Source organism: Raphanus sativus, chromosome 9 (assembly GCF_000801105.2).
Source record: "Raphanus sativus cultivar WK10039 chromosome 9, ASM80110v3, whole genome shotgun sequence".
Lineage (NCBI taxonomy): Eukaryota > Viridiplantae > Streptophyta > Magnoliopsida > Brassicales > Brassicaceae > Raphanus > Raphanus sativus.
This window is the reverse complement of record NC_079519.1, coordinates 14,348,153-14,374,156: the sequence shown is the minus strand read 5'-3', so window position 1 is coordinate 14,374,156 and position 26,004 is coordinate 14,348,153. Positions and strand designations below refer to the sequence as shown.

Genomic DNA, 26,004 nt, shown 5'->3' with positions numbered 1-26,004 from the left:
CAAACCTTAGGAGAGGTCCTTCTTCCCGTGTATGCCGAAGGGGTAAACCAAGCCAGGAAGTTCCTGGTCGTCGACTGCCCTTCATCATACAACGGGATATTGGGAAGGCCTTGGATCCACGACATGGGAGCGTACCTTCAACTTTGCACCAGCTGGTCAAGTTCCCGACCCCTTGGGGCATTAGAGCGGTCAAGGGGGATCAAGAGAATGCGAGGTCTTGCTATCAGACTACCCTTAGGGGAAAGACTCAGGTCTTATAGAAATTACAGAAGAAGCTTCCGGCCCCACATACCGAAGAGACGAAAGTGGAAGAAATGTATGAGGTCCCGCTCACGGAAGGGAACTCGGGCCGAAAATTAAAGATAGGCTCTAAGCTTCCGGAAGGCTTGAGAAGGAGACTGGTCGATTTCTTAAGATCCAACTCCGATTGCGTTGTCTGGTCTCACGAAGACATGCCTGGAATTGATCCCGATGTTATCATGCATCAACTCAAGGTGGAACCAATGCATCCTCCTGTCAGACAGAAGAGGAGAAAATTTGCTCCTGAAAGGGACGAGATAATCAACGAAGAGGTCAAGAACCTACTAGATGCTGGATTCATACGAGAAGTGCAATACCCGGAATGGCTAGCCAACGTGGTGGTCGTCAGGAAGAAGAATGGGAAGTGGAGAGTATGTATCGATTTCACGGACCTTAATAAGTCCTGTCCTAAAGATCCTTTCCCTCTGCCTCACATCGACAAGCTGGTCGACGCAACGGCTGGTCACAAGCTGATGAGTTTCATGGATGCGTTCTCTGGATATTACCAGATCTTAATGCACCCTGACGATCAAGAGAAGACCTCATTCATGACCTCAAGGGGTATCTATTGTTACAAGGTTATGCCTTTCGGATTGAAGAACGCCGGCTCGACCTACCAAAGGCTTGTCAACATGATGTTCGCCGATCAGATAGGGAAGACCATGGAAGTCTACATTGATGACATGTTGGTAAAGTCCCTAGATGCCGACGACCACATCTCACACCTTCAACAAGCCTTCACCACTCTCAGGAGGTACAACATGAAGCTAAACCCTTCAAAGTGCTAGTTCGGAGTAAGTTCTGGAAAGTTCCTAGGGTACATAGTCACCCACAGGGGCATTGAAGCAAACCCAGAGCAGGTGAGAGCGATCCATGTGATACCTTCACCTCGCTACATCAAGGAGGTGCAAAGGCTGACAGGAAGGATGGCTGCTTTGAGCAGGTTCATCTCAAGGCTATCGGACAAGTCGCATGGCTTCTTCGAAACCTTGAAGGACCCTAAGGACTTCTAATGGACCGAGAAATATGAGCAAGCCCTATCCGATCTCAAGGCCTATCTCACTACTCCACCTCTCCTCTCAAAACCCTTGGAAGGTGAGGTCATGTTGCTCTATTTGGCGGTATCGGAACACGCGGTCAGTGCGGTCCTAGTAAGGGAAAAAGGAAGAAAACAACATCCTATATACTACGTGAGCAGATCTTTACTAAACGCGGAGACCCGCTATAGTCACCTCGAGAAGCTGGCCCTTGCTTTAGTTAACGCTGCTCGAAAGCTACGCCCCTACTTCCAGGCTCATCAAATCGTGGTGGTTACCTCCTTCCCCATCAAAGCAGTTCTGCATAAGCCAGAAGTGTCTGGACGACTAGCAAAATGGGCTATAGATCTGGGGGAATACGACGTGATCTTCCAGCCTGCAACAGCCATCAAATCGCAAGTCCTGGCAGATTTCGTAGCTGAATTCTCTCATGCATGCTTCCGGCCCTGGAACAAGAGGTAAAGCTTCGTGATAGCGAAGGGGAGAAAGGCGAATGGACACTGTACGTTTATGGGTCTAGTAACGTAAGGGGTGCAGGCGTGGGAGTGGTCCTAACTTCCCCCACAGGGGAATCAGCCTCAAGGGCCGTACGTTGCAACTTCAAAGCAATGAACAACGAAGCCGAGTATGAAGCCCTAATAGCAGGGTTGACACTCGCCAAACAGATGGGGGTGGAAGATATCCAGGTCTTCAGCGACTCACAACTGATCATAAGCCAAGTCCAAGGAGACTATCAAGCGAAAGATCCGAACATGATCAGATACCTATCCGTGGCTAAGCGACTACTCGACAGGTACCGACATTGTAAGCTCACCCAGATCCCTAGGGAGCATAACTCCCAGGCCGATGCTCTAGCTAACCTAGGGTCCGTCCTAGAAACCACAAATGGTACGACTGGTACTCCAATGGCCCGCGACCGAAAAGGAGACGGAACCTGAAGAAGTATCCGTAATAGACGAAGGAGAGACCTGGATGACACCCATCATCAACTATCTAAGGTACGACACCTTACCCGAAGATCGAGACGAAAGTCAGAAGATAAGGCGTCAAGCTGCAAGATATTGCTTTTCTGAAGGGAAATTGTACCGAAGATCCTTCTCAGGATCCTACCTACGATGTCTTACCCCTTGAGAAGCCACCAGGACACTAGAAGTGCTTCACGAAGGAGAATGTGGTTCCCATTCTAGTGGTCGGAGCCTGGTTCTCAGAGCTAGAAGGCAGGATACTATTAGCCAACCATGGCGAGGGACTCCCTCAAACAAGCCAAGCTATGTAGCCAATGCCAGAAGCACACGCCAATCTCCAACCTTCCACCAGAGAACCTCAAATCCTTAAGTTCTCCTTGGCCCTTCCGAAAATGGGGCATGGACATCGTAGGAAAGTTCCCTATGGCACCGGAGCAAAAGATTTTTCTTCTAGTCGTGACAGACTATTTCACCAAATGGGTGGAAGCTGAAGCACTAGCCAAGATAACGGATCTCAAAATCAGGAAATCCTATGGACTAACGTGATCACACGCTTCGGAACTCCCCATGAGATTGTCACAGACAACGGACCCCAGTTCACAAGCTATAACTTCCGAAAGTTCTGCAATGACTGGAAAATCAAGCTCTCCTACTCAGCACCACGACACCCTCAATCTAACGGCCAAGCCGAATCCACTAACAAGACAGTGGTGAACATGCTCAAGAAGCGCCTAGAAGACGCCCATGGGCGATGGGCAGAAGAGCTACACGGGGTACTCTGGCCTATTGGACAACCCCGAAGACGGCTACCCAGGAAACTCCCTTCTCCCTTGTTTATGGTGCTGATGCGTTGATACCCACAGAGGTGCACGTAAGGACCACGGTCTCTGAATTCATTTCCTAGGAGGAGAATGGCGAGCTAATGTCCCTGAGTCTAGACCTACTCGACGAAAAGAGGGAGGCGGCCCGCCTTAGAAATCATCCTACCAGTTGAAATTCGCCAAGAGCTACAACAAAAAGGTCAGATCCAGAACCTTCCAGAAAGGGGACTGGGTCCTAAGGCGAGTCTGTGACCACACAAGGGATAAATCAGCCGGAAAACTCGCTCTTAGACGGGAAGGTCCCTATAAGGTAATAGAGGTGAAGGGACAGGAGCCTATAAGCTGGAAGACAGCGACGGCAAGGTCCAACCCAACTGCTGGAACGCCTTACACCTCAAATCCTATCACTTCTAGAGTAAGATCCCCGGATCAAGCTTTATATACTACTACTATTATTATGATATATTTAAGTACACTGGCTTCCTACTCTTATATATGCGATAACGTCTCCGGACTAAGCTTATAAAATACATTATTAGTTACGGCTAAAGGGGTTATAGGAACTCCAATGTACTTAAAGGGGCATACTAGCTAGGTCAGGTCTTAAGGGATCTTATACCTCAGCAAACCCTATATACACTAGTGAGACTACTCACATGGGTGTACAACATATAAGGAACGGGTCTGATCAACCCTATTACATTGTCTGCACCTCGGACCCTGCGTAAAGGCTATAAGTCCAATAGTTACGTGGGGACCACCGTACTAGTGCTACCCAAACCCTGTGTTAAAGACGCTACGTGCTAAATACACGCAGGGGGCATGACGTACACTGCAAAGTACTATAATCAGATGGTGACGGCTGATATGCAGGGAGCAAATATGCTAAAATACCGGTTAGCACCAAAATTTAATACTTATCCAGACGTGGAAAGTGTTGTGTCTGGTGTGAAATCGCGCCGCGGGGCAGGCCCACGCCAGACCACAGTAAGTCTGGGCGTAACCTTTTCTACAGAAAGGTAGAGCGCAGCATTGAGATTCACGAGAGTGGCCCATACCTCCGGGTGGCAGAGTGCGGTTTCTCAATAACATATCGGTAGTGGTTGTGAGGGATTAAACTCACCTCCTGATTTTAGGTCAGGTTAAGATTTAGGAAAAGGTTAGGGAAAGATAACGTGGGCTGAATCCCGTAAGAACTTATAGAATGAATGATGATTTTATTGATGATTTTGGTAAAGAATGGTTACAAGGAATGTTCTCTGATGATTACAAAGATAATGAGAATGTTATAAAGATAGTGAAAATATTGTATCGAATAAGGGTTCAATGGCTCTTCTTTCTTGATTCACTTTCTCTTTAAATAGCCTCAGGTCCCGCTTGATCGTCACCAACTGGTTCCCGAGATCTTCTCCGTTTATTGAGGAATCCGCAACAGCTTCCCTTTGACCGGGTCCTGCGCTCCTTCTGTTATGATGTGAGCTTCCTCTTCACCGTGACCTCTTTGGTAAAAGTCCTTAGCTTCCAGCCTCTGGCTCCGTATTGATCCTTAGCTCAGGTCGCCGATAAGCGTTGGGCTTTATCTTCAACCCAATGCTCGTTTTGGTTCTATCGTCAGCTAACGGGCCATATTTGGGCCCAACAGTTGACCCCAGCTTTCGAGATTAGACTTTGTTATTCTCGGGAGCTAGACCTAGTCGTCCAACTTAGATCTTATGGTTGAGATAATGATTACTGGCTATCTCAACCATATATATTCTCGCTCGATCGGACGGCTGTAGTTTTTCTTTAATTAAATCGACGACTCAGGTTAAAGAGAGTTTGAAATGTGGTTTCCGATTTTCGAGACGTGATGGGATATAAAGCTGAGAGAATTAACTGCTTGTCTCTCCACTTCCTCCATGCCTCTCGACGGTTTCCAAGGTAATTCTCCTATTTCCTTTATTTTACTGCGTTTTGTTATTTTTTTTTATCCGCTTCTTGATCGAACTAGTTCTTCGTTCTTAACCTCTCTCTGAGATTTCATCTTAGTCCGATTCCCCTCTTTTGCTTCCTATTTTCCTTTCCTTTTACTATCATGAGTCAAAAAGAAGGTTCCGGCGAGGCTCAAATCTCAGCTTCCGGTGCCCGCATTATGAAGGTCAAGCGGGAAGCCGGTGAAAAGATGACAGAGGCCAAGAAGAAGAAAGTTAAAGACTCGATCGGAGCAAGAGTCAAGAGGATGAAGAAGAAAGGTGGCAAGAGCGCCTCCTCTGGACCTCACTTTCCCTCGCTCTTGAAGAGTCAAGACGTTGTCAATCTTGCTGTTCAATCTCACGGCAAGAGCGACCTAGCTAGAGCTTGTACTGAAGATGAAACCCCCGAAACCGTTCCGGAGGGTTGGTTCTGTGTTCATGAGAAATATATTTCTAAGTGTCATCTTAGATTCCCTCTCCCCACCCTCTTGCTAGATCTCCTAGATCATTACCAACTGGCCCATTCTCAACTTTGTCCATCGGTTATCCGAGTGATAAACGGGTTCATCACTAGGGCCAAAGAGGAAGGAGTTATCGTGGGGTTGACTGAGCTAATGAGTCTCTTCTCGATAAAGGAGAGTACTTCCAAGGATGGCGGAAGCGGTACCTACCACCTCCCCTGTCGTCCAGGGCTAGGCATCTTTAAGTTTACGGCCAGTGATGATGACTGGCAGAAGAAGTACTTTTATGTCAAGATTGATCCCTCGACGGTTCCTGTAGGCCGAGACCTCAGGACCTCTTGGTCTGACATTTCTGGTTAGGACTTTAGGGATATGTTTGCATATTTATTTTTGCTTCTCGTGATGTGTTAATTGTCTTTTGATTCTTTTGCAGAAGTTGAGGACCCTATCAAGTTGTCCGGTAAACTCACCAGAGCTCTTCACAGGAAGCTGCAGCACAGCCCTAATACTTGGGGAGCTTATACCACTTCGAGAGTTGGGTCAGCTAGATTCCCTGAACGATACAAGGCGTCCTTCCCTGATTCAGTGACGGTTGCTGGTTTAGAAGGTAACCTTCCCTTGATAACTTCTAATTTTCATTATTTGAATCTGTTTTTGTGAGATTAATGAATTCTTTTCATGATTCAGTCTCTGAAGGTGATTCGGTATTCGAAGTCTCGTCTGGAGCCAGTACTTCTGAGAAGACTCAGTCATAGAAGATGCCTATTCAGCCCTCCTTCCGTTCCAGGGGTAGATCGACCAAGGCTTTGTGGGAACCGAAATTCGCACTGTCGATTTTGATTAAGTAAAACGGAGGAAAGCTAAGTAAACCTTACTTTCCCTGAAGGTCCGGATTCTCTGCGACAACCAACGACAAGTGATCAAATAAATGCGGAAATGTTTTATTGAGATTTGGGACTGGACCTTAAGGAAGGCTGCCTACGTACCCCTTTCGAGGATCAAGTCAGACGTAGTTCAGTTGGAAGGGTTTGAACAAGAGATCGAACTGCCTGGCGGAGTTCGTCTAGTACGAGCGTTAGTCATAGAAACGGGCATGTCGAGAATAATGCCTAGGGTTTCTATGTGCGGAAACCCTAGGCATTGTTAGATCCTTCCGAGAGAGACAGGAGCCTGCGGACAAGATGAAAATAGAACGAGAGGCGGCCGGACGTTCTAGGTCCTACCTTGCTAGTCTACCGCCTGAATTCTAAGTTCTTAACCTAACAGGAGCTCTCTAGGTCTCCAATCTCGGATTTCTCTCTCTCTTAATGATTTTCGCTCTGCCTTTCCTCCTCTCCCAAAGCTCCTTTATATACTCCTTCTTATGACGGTCTATTCTCCTTTTGGGCCGCGAAGCGGGCTTTGTCCATTTTCGTCGGCCTTCATGTTTATCGGGAAACTTGACATTAATCTTCGGGAAACTTGACATTTATCCTTCTGGAAATTTAGTATTTATCTTGTTATGTGAAGATAAACGTAAATCGTCGTATCTATCTCCGACAATCGTAAGCAGAATGTCCAATCACGTTTGGTCCCTTTCGGGCCGTTTCTAGGACTTCCGTTGTTTTCTACCATTTCTTCGGAAGATCTTCAATCCTTTGTAGAGTTGAGATGAGTGGTGTCTTAAGATAACCATCACTGTTTCGCACGAAGAATTTAAGATCTTCCTTCTCGTTGATATCTTACGAGTTTCCGAAGTGTTTCCGACGATCTTAGTTTGGAGTAAGAGCGGGAGTTTTGTACGCGGAATCTCAACGATTCGTTCCGCGAAAACTTGGGAAAGACGCAAAGTACAGACTTCTGACGGCCGGGGCCTAGAACTTATGCACGGAAGCTTGTCATCCGACGACCCGAGCCAGCACGGGGCTAGCCGCCCGGCGGCCCTGGCCAGCCCGGGCGCTAGCCGCCGCCGGCCACGGCCAGCACGGGGCTAGTCGCCCGGCGGCCACGGCCAGCACGGGCGCTAGCCGCCGGCGGCCACGGGCAGCACAGGGCTAGCCGCCCGGCGGCCACGGGCAGCACGGGGCTAGCCGCCCGGCGGCCACGGCCAGCACGGGCGCTAGCCGCCGGCGGCCACGGCCAAGCCGCCCGGTGGCCACGGCCAGCACGGGCGCTAGCCGCCGGCGGCCACGGCCAGCACGGGGCTAGCCGCCCGGCGGCCACGGCCAGCACGGGCGCTAGCCGCCGGCGGCCACGGCCAGCACGGGGCTAGCCGCCCGGCGGCTACGGCCAGCACGGGCGCTACCCGCCGGCGGCCACGGCCAGCACGGGGCTAGCCGCCCGGCGGCCACGGCCAGCACGGGCTCTAGCCGCCGGAGGCCACGGCCAAGCCACCCGGCGGCCACGGCCAGCACGGGCGCTAGCCGCCGGCGGCCACGGCCAGCACGGGGGCTAGCCGCCCGGCGGCTACGGACCAGCATATGCGTCTTGTCGAGGGCTTCGATTTGATATGTTGATCGTTTTCTGGGTCCTCACGGTTTGGGAGAACGGGCTCTTTGAAGTTTCAAGGCGGATTCTTTGTCGTCCGACCTATCCAAACTTAGATCGCTTCCCGTTTCTTCCTTATACTTTCGTATGAAAAATAGACTTAGCCGTTGATTTCGAGATAACCGGTTTTGACCCCAACAGTTAGCCCCCCAGCATGCAAGATGCGGGAGCGATTTTGTGTGCGGAAGATTTTGAAAATCGAAATTTTCGGCTAGGAATATTTTATTCCGAGAAACTCTACCATCTTTGATTTCTTATAAGTAGCACTCCATCCCCCTCTCATTTTTCACTCACTCTCCTCTTCTCAAATTTCAGAAAATATGGTTGAAATGAGTGAAGCTAACCAAGCCTCGCCGGCGCAGGATGCTCCTGTCCTTACGCAGGCATTCGTTGAGGGGTTCAGTTCCTTTCAGGTCAAGATGGAGCGACGCCGTGCTGAGATGGAGTCTAGCGTGGCAGGCCCTAGTGCTACTTCTGTTGCGGCTCCGACTCTTGGATCCGATGTCGCTTTAGCTCCGGATCCCGCGGTTCCGGCTCTTGGACCCGACGTTACCCCAGTCCCGACCCCCACAATTCCAACCTCTGGATCCGATGTCCCTTTGCCTGCTGGAGAAATCGTTGTTCCGGAGCAAGCACCCGATGTCCAGGCTCGTCCTGAGGGCTCCCTTCTTGCGCCGATAGTGGTTTCGGAGGACGCGGTGGAAGTCATGCCTCCTCCTCCAGAAAAGAAGAGGGAGATCGTCTTGGGACTTCCCGCGTCCAACGCTGTTCCACTATCGAAGGGACGTTCGAGAACTGGGGCTGCCGGATCAGCAAAGAGGAAAAGGTGCACTAAGAGTGAGGAAGGCGAGGTTTCGGTGAAACTATCGCAACATCGCTCCAAGGTATTTCGCGAAAACCCTTTTCTTTTGTCGACTCCTTGATTCTCACCTTCTCTCGTGTGATCAGTTTGTGTCGTTGATCGACGGGATGCTTGGCGATTGCGGACTGGAGGTTTCTCGTTTTGTCCAAGGAGCTGGATTCGTCGCGGGAAACCTTGAAGCGTACCGAGGCTGTGCTTCAATCGATTGAGAGCACTCATGCTGCCCAGACGTTGACGCTTGAAGCTAGGATCAGTGATCTCGAGCGTGATCTGGGAAAGACTGTGAGCTCGCTGCTCAAGGCGAAGGAGGAGAAGAAGAGCAAGTCCTCGGAAGTTCGACGTCTTAAGAGGCGGATTCAGCGTTTTGAGGAGATGGGAGCTTGTACTGCGACGGAGCTCGCCGGCCCGTCATCCTCGGGTGCCCTGGTCCCGAGTTCGGACATTCCAGAAGTCCAGGACGCTGGAATTGTCGCGGATAAGGGCGGTGAGGAGGTCGGCGAGGGCGACGGCGAGGCTGTTCCTACTTCGGGTGAGTCGGAGAATGAAGGCGGTGTCCCGGAGGACGCCTAGGTTGATCAATCCCTGAGGGGATTTTTATTTTGATTGTATTTCGGCCGTTGGTTGGCCATCATGTATGATTTCGGGACTGGCCGTTGGTGGCTTTGAATCCCTGCCCTTTTTAGGGCGTTGTATTGAATTCGTGGTACGCGTTTAAAAAATATTTTGCGTTTAGAACTTCTGTTTATCGAAGTTAGAGGGGCAGGGTGTGAGTTGTCGTCTCATTCCTGCCTCCCTGACGATCACCGTATCCGTAGTTTGTACAAAGCGAGATTTTCCTGCGGTTTATGATTTACGCGAAAATTCGTGAAAACGTACAGACTTGAGTGAAGAGACAAGTTTTGGGATCTCGCGTCGTTGACGCTTTGCCTATGAGATGTTAAGATACCAGCAAGGCTGGGTTTAGGGCAAGACCTAGGTTTACTCTCAGACTGAGGCTGTGCGATGACAAATCGGCTTTCGTTTTGCCTGTTTTGTGATTTTAACCTGATTCGTACCGTTTTAAAATCCGCGAAGTGGTATCGGCTTATATGATTTGTTTGGGCACGAATCGAGCTACTTCCTTTACGAAGTGCTGAACCAAATTTGGATTTTTTGCATAGCGCGCTATGGGATCCTTGTCGGATGTAAAAGAGCCTACCCTTAGGTGGCTTGTCTGTTTAGGACGTTAGAGTTCGTTTGTTGTGATCATCAACAACGAAATGATGCCGTTTTAAAGGCGTATGAATTTGTTATCGAAAAATGTTTATCCGAGCACGAAGCGACGTCTCGCAGTGCTGCGATTTTATTTTTCTCATGCCATAAGAGGATTATGGGCTTTCGCTTATGATTTGATTTATACTTTCGTCAAGTGTTAAAGATAGAATCCGAGTAGTCACTTCGGATTGTGATTTTGTCGCTTGGTCCGTATGCTACTTTTTAGCAAGCGATTTTAGGTGTAAGCGATGAGAGACATGTGTCTGGATGTGATAATCGTTTTATGGATACTGGATCCGTTGTCGCAGCCGTTTAGTAGTTGGCGAATTGTGTTGAGGATTTAGGACCGAAGGGTCGCGTAAATTTTACCAGGGGGGGGGAAGCGTCTAACTTCACTATGTTTCGTGAAGTGTTGGCCTTTTGAGATTTGTTTTTGTAAGAATGACTCGTATAGCTCTGGGAGCTTTGCTACGAGCGTTTCTTTTCGTGCCGCGTTTTATGGGGCGTATAGAACTTAATCGATTTGATGATAAGTTTAAGATCTTCCGTTTAACCATTTGGTTGTTAGGATCGAGTTTCGTTATCGTATGATTTCCGATTTTGGGTTATACGACAAACTGCTTGCATAATATCCGTTTGACGTTTTACGACAAATCGTGGATTGTCTTTTTTAGCCGTTACACGGTTGGAGCGGTGGTCGCTAAGTATTGTGGATCGGCATGGAGGCTGACTTCAGCCGTTTAGCCAAGGAAGTCGTTGGTAAAGGACCAGTCCATGACCCTTTGTGTTACCGTTAAGATCATGTTTAGTTGACGATTGTCCTTAATGGCGATGTCGAGTGCATGTTCGGGCTTTATGGAAAGACGTAGTCGGCCGAGGGCCGAATAGAGTTCGTCGAGATAGACATGCCAATCATAGAGGAGTTTTCCAAGTTATGTGTGATGGCTTTTCGAAACGATTTTCCACTTTAGGTTTCGTTTTTTGGCGAAAGTTGCTTCGGGTTACTCATGAAGTTTTACCGAAGGTTATTTCGTTAATTTTGTAGCTCTCCGTCGTGCCATTAGTCTCACGGAAGCGGAAAGAGTATGCCAAGGATGCGCGGCGATCGTTTCTCGGTTTTTCGAGAGATTAGATCGGTTTGCGCGTTCTGTCTAAACAGTCAAGGAACAATAGAACGGAACTGGAAGAAAATGCCTAAGACTTATCTTGCTAGACTATCCACCTAGGTTCTAAGTTCCCTAAATTTTACGGCAGTTTACAAGACGTTCCCATTCCTTTCCTACGAAAAAATTAAAACTTTGATAAAATTTTCTAAGTCGGACGTACCTTAGTCTCATTGATTACTCGAGATTGCCTCATGTCCGTTCCTCTTTGTCTTCTACCGTTTCATCGTCAAAGGTCTTCGAAAAGTCCGATACTGAATCGAGAATCGATTTTTGATGAAACATGAAGGAACAGTGCAGAATCGTTGCAGAATCGTTGAAGCAAAGGGAGGAGAAGTAGGCGAAACTCGAAGAAGGCTAAGGTGGGTAGACAAGTGAAAACGAATGGCAAGATGTCACTCGAGTGGGGCTTCTTGTTTTGTCAAGCTATGAGCGAACTGGTCAGGTCAAGAAGCTTACGATCTTGTTATACTTTACGAATGATGTTTCGTAAAATATTGTTGAGCTTTTCTCTAACGAGAGTTTTTTCACAAAATGTTGTCTAGTTAATTTTACGGAAACTGTTTTGTAAAATGTTGTCGAGTTTAATCATGCAAAAGCTGTCTCGTGAAATATTTTCGAGAATTTATTTTACGAAAGGTGTTCCGTAAAATGTTATCGAATTTTAGCATTAGAAACGCTGATTTTCGTCGGCCTCCATACTTATCGGGAAACTTGACATTAATCTTTGGGAAACTTAGCATTTATCTTGTTACGTAAAGATAAATGTAAATCGTCGTGTCTATCTTAGATAATCGTAAACGGACTGTCCGATCACGTTTGGTCCCTTTCGGGCCGTCTCTAGGACTTCCGTTGTTTTCTACGATTTCTTCGGAAGTTCTTCATTCGTTCGTAGAGTTGAGATGAGTGGTGTCTTAAGATAACCATCGCTGTTTCGTACGAAGAATTTAAGATCTTCCTTCCCGTTGATATCTTATGAGTTTCCGAAGTGTTTCCGACGGTCTTAGCTTAGAGTAAGAACCGGAGTTTCGTACGCGGAATCTCAATGATTCGTCCTGCGAGGACTTTGGGAAAGACTCGAAGTACAGATTTCTGACGGCCGGGGCCTGGGACTTGTGTACCAGAGATTGTTGTCCGAAGACCCGAGCCAGCACGGTGCTAGCCGCCCGGCGGCCACGGCCAGCACGGACGCTAGCCGCCGGCGGCTACAGCCAGCACGGGGCTAGCCGCCCGGCGGCCACGGCCAGCACGGGTGCTAGCCGCCTGGCGGCCATGGCCAGCACGGGCGCTAGCCGCCGGCGGCCACGGCCAGCACGGGGCTAGCCGCCCGGCGGCCATGGCCAGCACGGGCGCTAGCCGCCCGGCGGCTACGGCCAAGGCCGGGGTCGGCTGCTCGGTTCCTTCGGTTTACGAGTGTTCGTGTTTGTTATGTTGATGTCGATTCCCGGCATATCTTCCGCAGTCCAAGCGAACGTGTTAAGGTTCTTCTTGAGACATGCGATGAGTTCTTCTTTCAACGGATCGCGGAGATTGGCTCCAATCTCCACGCACCGCTCTGGGTTAGTCTCGTCGAGGCAGACCGAAATTACCGGTTCGCAAGTGGGCTCACGTTTCCCTTCTAGGACCTCAGCTCTTTGCGATTGCCAGAAGATTTCTGGAGGGTCCTGCGATGCTGGTTCGTGGGTTGCTTGCTTTTTTGGTTTAATTTCGGGCTCGGAGTTTTTCCGTTTTAACCCAGTGGCCAAGCAGACTTGCGGCGCTTTACGATCTCCTTGTAAAGATAAATGTAAATCGTCGTGTCTATCTTAGATAATCGTAAACGGACTGTCCGATCACGTTTGGTCCCTTTCGGGCCGTCTCTAGGACTTCCGTTGTTTTCTACGATTTCTTCGGAAGTTCTTCATTCGTTCGTAGAGTTGAGATGAGTGGTGTCTTAAGATAACCATCGCTGTTTCGTACGAAGAATTTAAGATCTTCCTTCCCGTTGATATCTTATGAGTTTCCGAAGTGTTTCCGACGGTCTTAGCTTAGAGTAAGAACCGGAGTTTCGTACGCGGAATCTCAATGATTCGTCCTGCGAGGACTTTGGGAAAGACTCGAAGTACAGATTTCTGACGGCCGGGGCCTGGGACTTGTGTACCAGAGATTGTTGTCCGAAGACCCGAGCCAGCACGGTGCTAGCCGCCCGGCGGCCACGGCCAGCACGGACGCTAGCCGCGGCGGCTACAGCCAGCACGGGGCTAGCCGCCCGGCGGCCACGGCCAGCACGGGTGCTAGCCGCCTGGCGGCCATGGCCAGCACGGGCGCTAGCCGCCGCGCGGCCACGGCCAGCACGGGGCTAGCCGCCCGGCGGCCATGGCCAGCACGGGCGCTAGCCGCCCGGCGGCTACGGCCAAGGCCGGGGTCGGCTGCTCGGTTCCTTCGGTTTACGAGTGTTCGTGTTTGTTATGTTGATGTCGATTCCCGGCATATCTTCCGCAGTCCAAGCGAACGTGTTAAGGTTCTTCTTGAGACATGCGATGAGTTCTTCTTTCAACGGATCGCGGAGATTGGCTCCAATCTCCACGCACCGCTCTGGGTTAGTCTCGTCGAGGCAGACCGAAATTACCGGTTCGCAAGTGGGCTCACGTTTCCCTTCTAGGACCTCAGCTCTTTGCGATTGCCAGAAGATTTCTGGAGGGTCCTGCGATGCTGGTTCGTGGGTTGCTTGCTTTTTTGGTTTAATTTCGGGCTCGGAGTTTTTTCCGTTTTAACCCAGTGGCCAAGCAGACTTGCGGCGCTTTACGATCTCCTTGTATTGTTTCCACTCCGGAGAGGGTTGGAAATTTGAGGCACAGATGGAAAGTCGAGGGGATCGCTCCCATGGAATTTAACCACGGAGTCCCGACGATCGCGTTATATGCTGCTGGACCATCGACTACCAAAAATTCCACCGTCTTCGTGACGCTACCTGCTCTGACGAGAGATCGACCGAGCCGAGGGTCATTGTGATGTTCCTGAGAGTCCGATTATCGGATTGGGATCGTCCGTGATAGCGTTTAGGTCGATTCTGATGGAACCCAGGACCTGGACCAGGACTTGGAGCAGACTCAGGACGACCAGATCAGTCCAACTGAGGTTCAGCCATTCAGCCGTACCAGATCAACGGACAGAGCCGTGTACCGGATCGACCCGAGTGCACCCGGACGCGACCTAAGGATGGATTCACGACCTGATGACCGAATCAGCCGACCCACAGGCGTTCTTCCCCGACCCATTCGTCATTCTAGAGCCAACAGTCAAGTCAGAACCCATGATCATCGAGATGAACCTGATTCCGGACTTAGCCATTCTTTTCTGGCCCGTTTGGGACGTACCGCACACCCGGATCAGGCTGATCTCGACTTGTCCGACCACTTTGATGATTCTATGATGATCGATGCATCCAACTTCTCCAAAGGGATGTTACTTAGGCTCTCTGAAGATTTGGGTCGAGCTATCTCTTCATCCGTTCATGGATCATCGATGATCAACCATGCGGGCAGCCTTGCGTCCGTCCTGCTCCTTACCGCGGACGACCTGATCATCACAGGATGAACCTGGACGAATCACGAACCTGGACAGTCAATGTACCTTGCCAAGTCTTCATCAATTTCCGTGCATTGACTGGTCTTGGTCAAGTTCACATTTTCAATGTCTTGTTTTCAACATTTCTATTTTCAATGTTGTATTTTCCAAGAATTCTATTTATGTTTCTTTGACTCACAAACACTATATATATGTGAGTCTTCATGAAATAAAATCACAATCGATTTTTATCTTATATTTTTGAGTCTTCTCTCATTGTTCTTTGTCTTAGAACATTCATAGTTTGCTTGGTGAGGTTATCTCCGAGTAAGAACACCTTCGTTGTGTTGGACCGGTGCGTCACATCCGGCAACCTTCGAAACTCTGGTAGTATCTTTGGGCTTCCGCAACCCTTAGTGTCACCCTTCGATCCACTAGTTCTCAATCCACTCGGATCTGAGTTCATATCATCCATACCGGCAGAGTGATCCTTACTTAGGTTCTATCAAGTGGTATCAGAGCCACTCTTCCGGTAACTCTATTTCTATCCATCTTTCTCATCTCTCCATTTCTTCTAAACACTTCTTATCTATCTATCTTGAACCCGGGCCCCTCATTACCCCCATAACAAAAAAAAAAATAAGATCTAAGTTTATGCTGTAAAAAAAAAAAAAAAAAAAAGAAAAGATTATATAAAAAAAAAAAAAAAAAAAGATTCAAAGTTTGATTGTTTGTGGTGAGGTGGTGGAAGAGAAAGCCTGCTGGCCGAAGAGAAATCCGGCCTTTGAGGTGGTTAAGGCGGGTTCCCCTTTGAAATCTCTTATCTCTCTCTCTTGCTCATTTGTGTTCACTTGGATTATCTCATTGGGTGATCTTGTTTGCTCTCTTAGAACTTTGGGAGGAACTCTCTTGTGTGATTACCAAAAAACTCGAGTGAAACACGTGTGTGGGTGAGATAAACACCTGAGAGTGTGAGGCTTTTTACTCTAACTTTGCCTTGTTTAAGTTTTCAGGAAACCATGGGCAGTGAAGAAGAAAGAAACAGACCCGGAAATTCTTTTGCTGGATTATCTAACTTGCAGATGCGTGCTCTCAATGATTCTATGTCTAACTTGTTGAATACAGGTTTGGAGGCGATCCATCTTAGGCTGGATGAACTTCAGGGCCGACCAGCTCAGTCCCAAACCAGAACCAGGCGTGACCGCCCAAGGAGACACAGCCGGTCCGACCTTGAGATCCGAGATGAGTCCTATGATGATGATCAGTCCATCAACCGACCAAGGAGAGCTCCTAGACAACAAAACCAAGGTGATGTCAATCCATTTGGTAGAAATGAAAGAACTGATAATGGATTGGGTGGTTTGAAATTGAAAATTCCAAGTTTTAATGGCAAGAATGATCCGGATGCCTTTCTTGAATGGGAAAGAAAGATTGAACTTGTTTTTGATTGTCAAAACTTTTCTGATATTAAAAAGGTTAGACTTGCTGCTGCTGAGTTTACTGGCTATGCTATTAACTGGTATGATCAAGTTGTGACTAGCAGGAGAAGAGCAGGTGTGGCGCCAGTTGTTACATGGGATGAGCTTTCCATGCTGATGCGGAGACGCTTTGTTCCCGACCATTACCACAGAGATCTACACCATAAACTCAGGCGTTTGCTTCAAGGTTCTAAGTCAGTTGAGGACTACCACCAGGAAATGGAGACCTTGATGATCAAGGCTGATGTAGATGAGCCCTTAGACGCCACCATGGCTAGATTTCTCACCGGGCTCAACCGAGACATACAAGACCGCATGGAGCTGGAAGACTATGACAGCATGGAACAGATGCTACACAAGGCCGTGCTGATTGAACAACAACTCAAGAGAAAAGGTCTCTCCAAACCGACCTTTGCTTCAAAACCAACCTTTGCTTCCAAGCCAAACTATCAAGACAAGGGTAAGTCTTCTTCCACAACAAATAATGCTTTTAAGACTGATGTCCCTGCTCGTTTTGACAAAGGAAAAGCAATTGAGAATCCTAGCCGTGCAAGAGACATCAGGTGCTTCAAGTGTCAAGGTCTTGGCCACTATGCCAACCGATGTCCAAACCAAAAGGTGATGGTGCTCTTGGAGAATGGAGAAGTCGAATCTGAAGAAGACAAGGAGGATCTCGGACCAGTTTATGATACTGATGATGAGGAAGAAGCACTTGACTTCCCAGTTCATGGCCCCCTTCTTGTTACTAGAAAGACTTTGGACGACACCTTTGATCCCATCTTTGATGAGGAGGCCGATGGCGTGATCGATGAGTTTTGCTCGACCTTTGTGGAGAGCTCTGGTCCGATCTATGATGAGGATGTTCTTGATGAGCCAAGCCAAGGTTCACTACTGGTTACTAGGCGTACCTTGAGTGTCCAACCCAAATCCAATGAAAAAGAACAAAGGGAGAATCTCTTTCACTCTAGATGTCTCATTTCTGATAAAGTTTGTTCTTTGATTATTGATGGAGGCAGTTGCACTAATGTGGCTAGTGACACTCTTGTAAAGAAACTTGGGCTTGTTACTCGGCCTCTTTCTCGTCCTTTCAGGTTAGAGTGGCTCAATGAGGCTGGAGAACAGTATGTGAAGGAGCAAGTCACAGTTCCACTCTCCATTGGCCGATATGAGGATGAGGTTGTGTGCAATGTGCTTCCCATGGATGCTTGCCATGTTCTCTTGGGCCGACCTTGGCAATTTGACAAGAAGGCAGTGCATGATGGCTTCACAAACAGGCACTCGTTTGATCACAAAGGAAAGAAGATCACTTTGGTGCCTTTGTCACCTTCGGAAGTCCATCAAGACCAGGTCCAACTTAGGAAGAACCGAGACCAAGACTCTAAGGCTGATAAACCTGAGACAAGTACCAGAAACTCCAACTTCTTTGTCAAAGAAAGTCAGGTAAGGAAGTCTCTTTGCTCTCAAAAACCATTTCTCTTACTTGTTTATAAAGAGTCTCTTTTGGCCTCATCTTCTTCTGACCTTGCACCGGAGATTCCGAGTGAATTTTTAGGTATCTTGCAGGATTATTCTGATGTGTTTCCAGAAGAAAATCCAAAAGGATTGCCACCAGTAAGAGGCATTGAGCATCAGATTGATCTTGTCCCGGGCGCATCTCTTCCGAACCGACCAGCGTACCGCACCAATCCGGTCGAGACCAAGGAGCTGGAGAAACAGATCAACGACCTGCTTGAGAAGGGATACATCAGAGAAAGTCTCAGTCCCTGTGCAGTGCCTGTTCTACTCGTACCAAAGAAGGATGGCTCCTGGAGGATGTGTGTGGACTGCCGGGCCATAAACAACATCACGGTAAAGTATCGACATCCTATCCCTCGCCTTGATGATATGCTTGATGAACTCCATGGTTCTAAGTACTTTTCTAAGATAGATTTGAAAAGTGGCTATCATCAGATTAGGATGAAAGAAGGTGATGAATGGAAAACGGCCTTTAAAACAAAACTAGGTTTGTATGAGTGGCTTGTCATGCCCTTTGGTCTCACAAATGCACCTAGTACTTTCATGCGCCTAATGAATCATGTCTTGAGATCTTTTATTGGTCATTTTGTTGTAGTGTACTTTGATGACATTCTTATTTACAGCAAAAGCCTTGATGAGCACAAACAGCACCTGAAATCTGTTCTTGAAATCCTTAGAAAGGAACATTTGTTTGCTAACCTTGGAAAATGTTCTTTTGGCACAGATCATGTGGTCTTTCTAGGTTTTGTTGTAGGTGCAGATGGCTTGAGAGTGGACGAGCAGAAGGTCCAAGCAATCCGAGACTGGCCCATCCCGAAAACCATTAGTGAAGTGAGAAGCTTCCATGGCCTTGCCGGTTTCTATAGGCGGTTTGTTCAAAACTTCAGTACCTTGGCCGCCCCTCTCACTGAAGTGATCAAGAAGAACGTGGGGTTCAAATGGGGACCAGCTCAAGAAGAAGCATTCGAAATCCTTAAAGGGAAGTTGACTAATGCCCCTTTGCTTGTACTTCCAGATTTTTCTAAAGCTTTTGAGATCGAATGTGATGCTTCTGGTGTTGGTATTGGTGCTGTGTTGATGCAGGAAGGAAAACCAGTAGCTTATTTCAGTGAGAAGCTTGGTGGTGCCATGCTCAACTACCCCACATACGACCAGGAACTCTATGCCTTGGTGAGAGCCCTTCAAACGTGGCAGCACTATCTTTGGCCTAAGGAGTTCATCATCCACACTGACCATCAGTCTCTAAGACATCTTAAGGGTCAGCAGAAGCTCAACAAGAGGCATGCTCGTTGGATGGAGTTCATTGAGACATTCCCTTATGTGATCAAGTACAAACAAGGTAAGGAGAATGTTGTGGCCGATGCATTGTCTCGAAGGTATACTCTTCTTTCAGCCCTTGAGACTAAATTGCTTGGTTTTGAATTTATCAAGGATCTTTATGCCTCTGATCAGGATTTTAAAGAGATTTTTCGAAAATGCACCAAGGTTGCTTATGGGAAATACTTTCAAAGTTCTGGTTTCTTATTCTTTGATAACCGTTTGTGTGTGCCCCAATGTTCTTTGAGGGAGTTGTTTCTCAGGGAAGCTCATGGAGGAGGACTTATGGGACACTTTGGTGTCAAGAAGACTTACAAGGCTGTTCATGACCACTTCTATTGGCCGAGTTTGATGAAGGATGTTGAGAGGATCTGTAGCCGATGTGTGGTGTGCAAGAAGTCTAAGCCTAAAGCATCAAACCACGGTTTGTACTCAGCTCTACCCATTCCCTCTCATCCTTGGGTAGACATTTCTATGGATTTTGTGCTTGGTTTGCCTAGGTCCAAAGCTGGACGAGATTCTATCTTTGTGGTTGTCGATAGGTTCTCAAAAATGGCTCATTTCATTCCTTGTCACAAAACTGATGATGCTGTGCAAGTTGCAGATTTATTCTTTAAGGAAGTTGTTAGATTGCATGGAATGCCTAAGACCATTGTCTCTGATTGTGATGCTAAGTTCCTTAGCTATTTTTGGAAGACCTTGTGGTCTAAGCTAGGCACTAGATTGATGTTCTCTACAACTTGTCACCCGCAAACTGATGGGCAAACTGAAGTAGTTAATCGAACCTTGTCTGCTTTGCTTAGATCTTTGGTTAAAAAGAATCTTAAGACTTGGGAAGAATGTTTGCCTCATGTTGAGTTTGCTTACAATCATGCATTGCATTCAGCTACTAAGTTTTCTCCTTTTGAGGTTGTTTATGGATTTAATCCTTTGTCTCCACTTGATCTTTTACCTTTGCCTTCGAGTGAACGAGTTAGTACAGATGGCAAGAGGAAAGTGGACACGATCAAGAAGCTGCATGAACAGGTCCGGGCCAACATTGAAGCCAAGACCAAAGGCTACAAACGACTTGCAGACAAGAAAAGAAAAGAAGTGATCTTCCAGGAAGGTGATCTTGTTTGGGTCCATTTGAGGAAGGAACGATTCCCGGAACAAAGGAAGTCTAAACTCATGCCCCGGGTCGATGGTCCATTCCAGATTCTCAAGAAACTCCATGACAATGCTTACCAGCTTGATCTTCAGGGTAAGTATGATATCTCTTCAAGTTTCAATGTTTCTGATTTATCTCCTTTTCTTGCAGATGATCCGGATTTGTGGTCAAATCCTTTTGAAGAGGGAGGGAATGATGGAACCCAGGACCTGGACCAGGACTTGGAGCAGACTCAGGACGACCAGATCAGTCCAACTGAGGTTCAGCCATTCAGCCGTACCAGATCAACGGACAGAGCCGTGTACCGGATCGACCCGAGTGCACCCGGACGCGACCTAAGGATGGATTCACGACCTGATGACCGAATCAGCCGACCCACAGGCGTTCTTCCCCGACCCATTCGTCATTCTAGAGCCAACAGTCAAGTCAGAACCCATGATCATCGAGATGAACCTGATTCCGGACTTAGCCATTCTTTTCTGGCCCGTTTGGGACGTACCGCACACCCGGATCAGGCTGATCTCGACTTGTCCGACCACTTTGATGATTCTATGATGATCGATGCATCCAACTTCTCCAAAGGGATGTTACTTAGGCTCTCTGAAGATTTGGGTCGAGCTATCTCTTCATCCGTTCATGGATCATCGATGATCAACCATGCGGGCAGCCTTGCGTCCGTCCTGCTCCTTACCGCGGACGACCTGATCATCACAGGATGAACCTGGACGAATCACGAACCTGGACAGTCAATGTACCTTGCCAAGTCTTCATCAAGTTCCGTGCATTGACTGGTCTTGGTCAAGATCACATTTTCAATGTCTTGTTTTCAACATTTCTATTTTCAATGTTGTATTTTCCAAGAATTCTATTTATGTTTCTTTGACTCACAAACACTATATATATGTGAGTCCTTCATGAAATAAAATCACAATCGATTTTTATTTATATTTTTGAGTCTTCTCTCATTGTTCTTTGTCTTAGAACATTCATAGTTTGCTTGGTGAGGTTATCTCCGAGTAAGAACACCTTCGTTGTGTTGGACCGGTGCGTCACATCCGGCAACCTTCGAAACTCTGGTAGTATCTTTGGGCTTCCGCAACCCTTAGTGTCACCCTTCGATCCACTAGTTCTCAATCCACTCGGATCTGAGTTCATATCATCCATACCGGCAGAGTGATCCTTACTTAGGTTCTATCAGATTCCCATCCTCTCGAGGGTGTTTTTATATATAATATTTTCGAGCATCCGGTGTTGACCAATATTCTCGCTACGTCGATGTCCTGGATCGTTAGTCTGATAACGAGGAGTTCGTTGTGAGGTTTGGCTTGACCAGCCGTTGCTCTATCCCCGAATGACACGATGTTGCGGACAGGTGATGTGGCCATGCTGTTGTTACCAATCGTAGGTTTTTGAGTAAGAGAATCCGACCTACCCTCCTTCTAGCGCCAAACTGTGGGAACCGAAATTCGCACTGTCGATTTTGATTAAGTAAAATGGAGGAAAGCTAAGTAAACCTAACTTTCCCTGAAGGTCCGGATTCTCTGCGACAACCAACGACAAGTGATCAAATAAATGCGGAAATGTTTTATTGAGATTTGGGACTGGACCTTAAGGAAGGCTGCCTACGTACCCCTTTCGAGGATCAAGTCGGACGTAGTTCAATTGGAAGGGTTTGAACAAGAGATCGAACTGCCTGGCGGAGTTCGTCTAGTACGAGCGTTAGTCATAGAAACGGGCATGTCGAGAATAATGCCTAGAGTTTCTATGTGCGGAACTCTATATAAAAGGATTGCTGGATCCTTCCGAGAGAGACATGAGTCTGCGATTAAGATTTGAGACTGGACCTTAAGGAAGGCTGCCTACGTACCCCTTTCGAGGATCAAGTCGGACGTAGTTCAGTTGGAAAGATTTGAACAAGAGATCGAACTGCCTGGCGGAGTTCGTCTAGTACGAGCGTTTGTCATAGAAACGGGCGTGTCGAGAATAACGCCTAGGGTTTCTATGTGCGGAACTCTGAGTAAAAGAATTGTTAGATTCTTCCGAAGGAACAGAAGTCTGCAGACAAGATGAAGGCAGAACAAGAGGCGGCCAGACGTCCTAGGTCATGCCTTGCTAGTCTAACCACCTAAGTTCTAAGTTCCCTCAGTCTAAAATCTCGGATCTGCTTTCCCTCTAGGATTTTTGCTATGCCTTTCTTCCTCCCCCAGAGCTCCTTTATATACTCCTTCTTATGACGGTCTATTCTCCTTCTGGGCCGCAAGGCGGGCTTCTTTCCATTTTCGTCGGCCTTCATCGGGAAACTTGACATTTATCTTCGGGAAACTTGATATTTATCCTTCCGGAAATTTAGCATTTATCTTGCTATGCAAAGATAAACGTAAATCGTCGTATCTATCTCAGATAATCGTAAATGGACTGTCCGATCGTGTTTGGTCCCTTTCGGGCCGTTTCCAGGACTTCCGTGGTTTTCTACGATTTCTTTGGAAGTTCTTCATTCGTTCGTAGAGTTGAGACGAGTGGTGTCTTAAGATAACCATCGCTGTTTCGTACGAAGAATTTAAAATCTTCCTTCCTGTCGATATCTTACGAGTTTCCGAAGTTTTCCGACGGTCCTAGATTGGAGTAAGAACCGGAGTTTCGTACGCGGAATCTCAATGATTCGTCCTGCGAGGACTTGGGAAAGACTCGAAGTACAGACTTCTGACGGCCGGGGCCTAGAACTTATGCACGGAAGCTTGTCATCCGACGACCCGAGCCAGCACGGGGCTAGCCGCCCGGCGGCCACGGCCAGCACGGGTGCTAGCCGCCGGCGGCCACGGCCAGCATGGGGCTAGCCGCCCGGCGGCCACGGCCAGCACGGGCGCTAGCCGCCGCTAGCCGCCGCGGCCACGGCCAGCGCGGGGCTAGCCGCCCGGCGGCCACGGCCAGCACGGGCGCTAGCCGCCGGCGGCCACGCCCAGCACGGGGCTAGCCGCCCGGAGGCTACGGACCAGCATGTGCGTCTTGTCGAGGGCTTCGATTTGATATGTTGATCGTTTTCTGGGTCCTCACGGTTTGGGAGAACGGGCTCTTTGAAGTTTCGAGGCGGATTCTTTGTCGTCTGACCTATCCAAACTTAGATCGCTTCCCGGTTCTTCCTTATACTTTCATATGACAAATAGACTTAGCCGTTGATTTCGAGATAACCGTTTTTGACCCCAACAGCTAGCCGCCGGCGGCCAGGACCAGCACGTGCATCTCGACGAGGGCTTCGATTTGATATCTTGATCGTTCTCTGGGTCCTCACGGTTTGAGAGAACGGGCTCTTTGAAGTTTCAAGGCGGATTCCTTGTCGTTCGGTCTATCCAAACTTAGATCACTTCCCGTTTCTTCCGTATACTTTCGTATGGTCGTAAAATCTCAGCTACGGACCTAATGTCTCTCGGTTCTTCTTGATTGTATCATCGAAGTTTTACGACTAAATCTGAGTTGTTTTTCTTGTAAAGTTTATCGTGTAAAACAAGAACGATCGACTTTATCATAGGTTTTTTAAGCTGTACGACTTGTTTTGCTTTCGACGCTTGTTTTATGGAAAGTCTGCGCATGATAAATATTTTTGGCCGTTGATTTCGAGATAACCGTTTTTGACCCCAACAGTTAGCCCCCCAGCCTGTAAGACGCGGAAACGATCTTGCGGGCGGAAGATTATGAGTTGAAAATCGAAATTTTTGGCTAAGCGTATTTCATTGCGGAAATCCACATCGCCTTTGATTGGCGATCTCGAACGTGACGTCGGGAAGACCGTGAGTTCGTTGCTCAACTTCGACTCGATTCTTGCTGGTCTGAAATCCGTGTGCACCCTTGTCCTGCATTCGGAGGGTTCGGAGGACCACGCAGTCAAGGATCGCGAAGCCGGCGCATATGAGACATGCAGCGGTGGTGCGACCAATGGAGGCGACGGTGAGACCGTTCCTACTTTGGGTGAGTTTTGAGGATGAAGGTGATGCTCCGGGGAGCGTCTAGGTTTATTAATCCCTTTAGAGATTTTTATTTTGATTGTGTTTCGGCCGTTAAGAGGCCATGATGTGTATTTGCGGGACTGGCTGTTGGTGGCTTCGAATCACGGCCTTTTTCAGGGCATCTGTTGAACTCTGCGGCTCAATCTTTATAAAATATTAATGTTGCGTTTTCAGAACTTCTGTGTATCGAAGTTAGAGGGACAGGGTGTAAGTTGTCGTCTCATTCCTGCCTCCCTGATGATCACCGTATCCGTCGTTTGTACAAAGCGAGATTTTCCTGCGGTTTACGATTTACGCGAAAATTCGTGAAAACGTACAGACTTGAGTGAAGAGACAAGTTTTGGGATCTCGCGTCGTTGACGCTTTGCCTATGAGATGTTAAGATACCAGCAAGGCTGGGTTTAGGGCAAGACCTAGGTTTACTCTCAGACTGAGGCTGTGCGATGACAAATCGGCTTTCATTTTGCCTGTTTGTGATTTTAACCTGATTCGTACCATTTTAAATCCGCGAAGTGGTATCGGCTTATATGATTTGTCAGGGCACGAATCGAGCTACTTCCTTTACGAAGTGCCGAACCAAATTTGGATTTTTTGTATAGCGCGCTATGGGATCCTTATCGGATGTAAAAGAGCCTACCCTTAGGTGGCTTGTCTGTTTAGGACGTTAGAGTTTGTTTGTTGTGATCAGCAACAACGATATGATGCCGTTTAGAAGGCGTTTGAAGGTTTTAATCGAAAAACGAATGTTCAGGCACGAAGCGACGTCTCGCAGTGCTTTGAAGTTTGTTTTTCTTATGCCATAAAGGACTATGGGCTTTTAGAAATCGCGGAATGTTTCCGGGTGATAGTTTATGATTTATTTGGTGGATACTGGATCCATTGTTTAGGCCGTTTAGCGATTGGCGAGTTTGTTTGCGAAGAGTTTCGAAAATTCGGTTTCTGTGTTTGTAAAGAGTTTCGAAAATCCGGTTTCTTCAAAAAACGTGGGATTATACAAGCATACACATTTCAAATGTGTACGAGTTAATTTTCCCTTGTGCCGCATTTCAAATGTTCGCGGGCTTGGAGATGTTTTGCGAATGTCCGTAGTCAGAAACTGTTGTTTCAGTTTGGACGTGCAAGTTATAAAATTTTGGTCGAGGAATTAGGACCAGGGGTCGCGTATATTTGACCCAGGGAGAAGTGTCTACCTTCGCTTTGCTTCGCGAAGTGTTGGCCTTACGGGATTTTAAGGATGACTCGTATAACTCTTGGAGCTTTGTCACGAGTGTTTCTTTTCATGCTTTGTTTACGGGGCGTATAGAACTTAATCAGTCGATGTTAAGTTTAAATTTTTTCGTTAATCGTATGGCTGTTAGGACTGATTTTATTACGAGAAATTTATCGCATGATTTCCGCTTTTGGGCTATGCGACAGAGTTGCTCGCGTAATGGTCACTTGGCGTTTTATGACAAATCAGGGATTATCGTTTGGCCCTTAAGTGATTGGAGCGGCGATCGTTCAGCTGTTTTGTCTTGGCGTGAAGGCTGTGTTCAGCCGTTTAACCAAGGAGTTGGTAAACAATCAGACCGCGATCCTTTCGCATTAAGGTCATATTGGTTCACGATTGTCCTTAATGGTGATTCCGAATTCAGGTCCGGACTTTATGGAAAGACGTAG

At 47.7% G+C, this 26,004-nt stretch overlaps 1 protein-coding gene across 1 annotated transcript; it reads left to right on the top strand.

The window, feature by feature from the left end:
* The first annotated feature begins 8,481 nt into the window (after positions 1-8,481).
* On the top strand, positions 8,482-26,004 carry LOC130500085 (uncharacterized). Its single transcript, XM_056994788.1, has 3 exons — positions 8,482-8,745; positions 15,901-20,007; positions 25,762-26,004. The coding sequence occupies exons 1-3, from the start codon at positions 8,482-8,484 to the stop codon at positions 26,002-26,004; spliced, it is 4,614 nt and encodes a 1,537-aa protein (XP_056850768.1).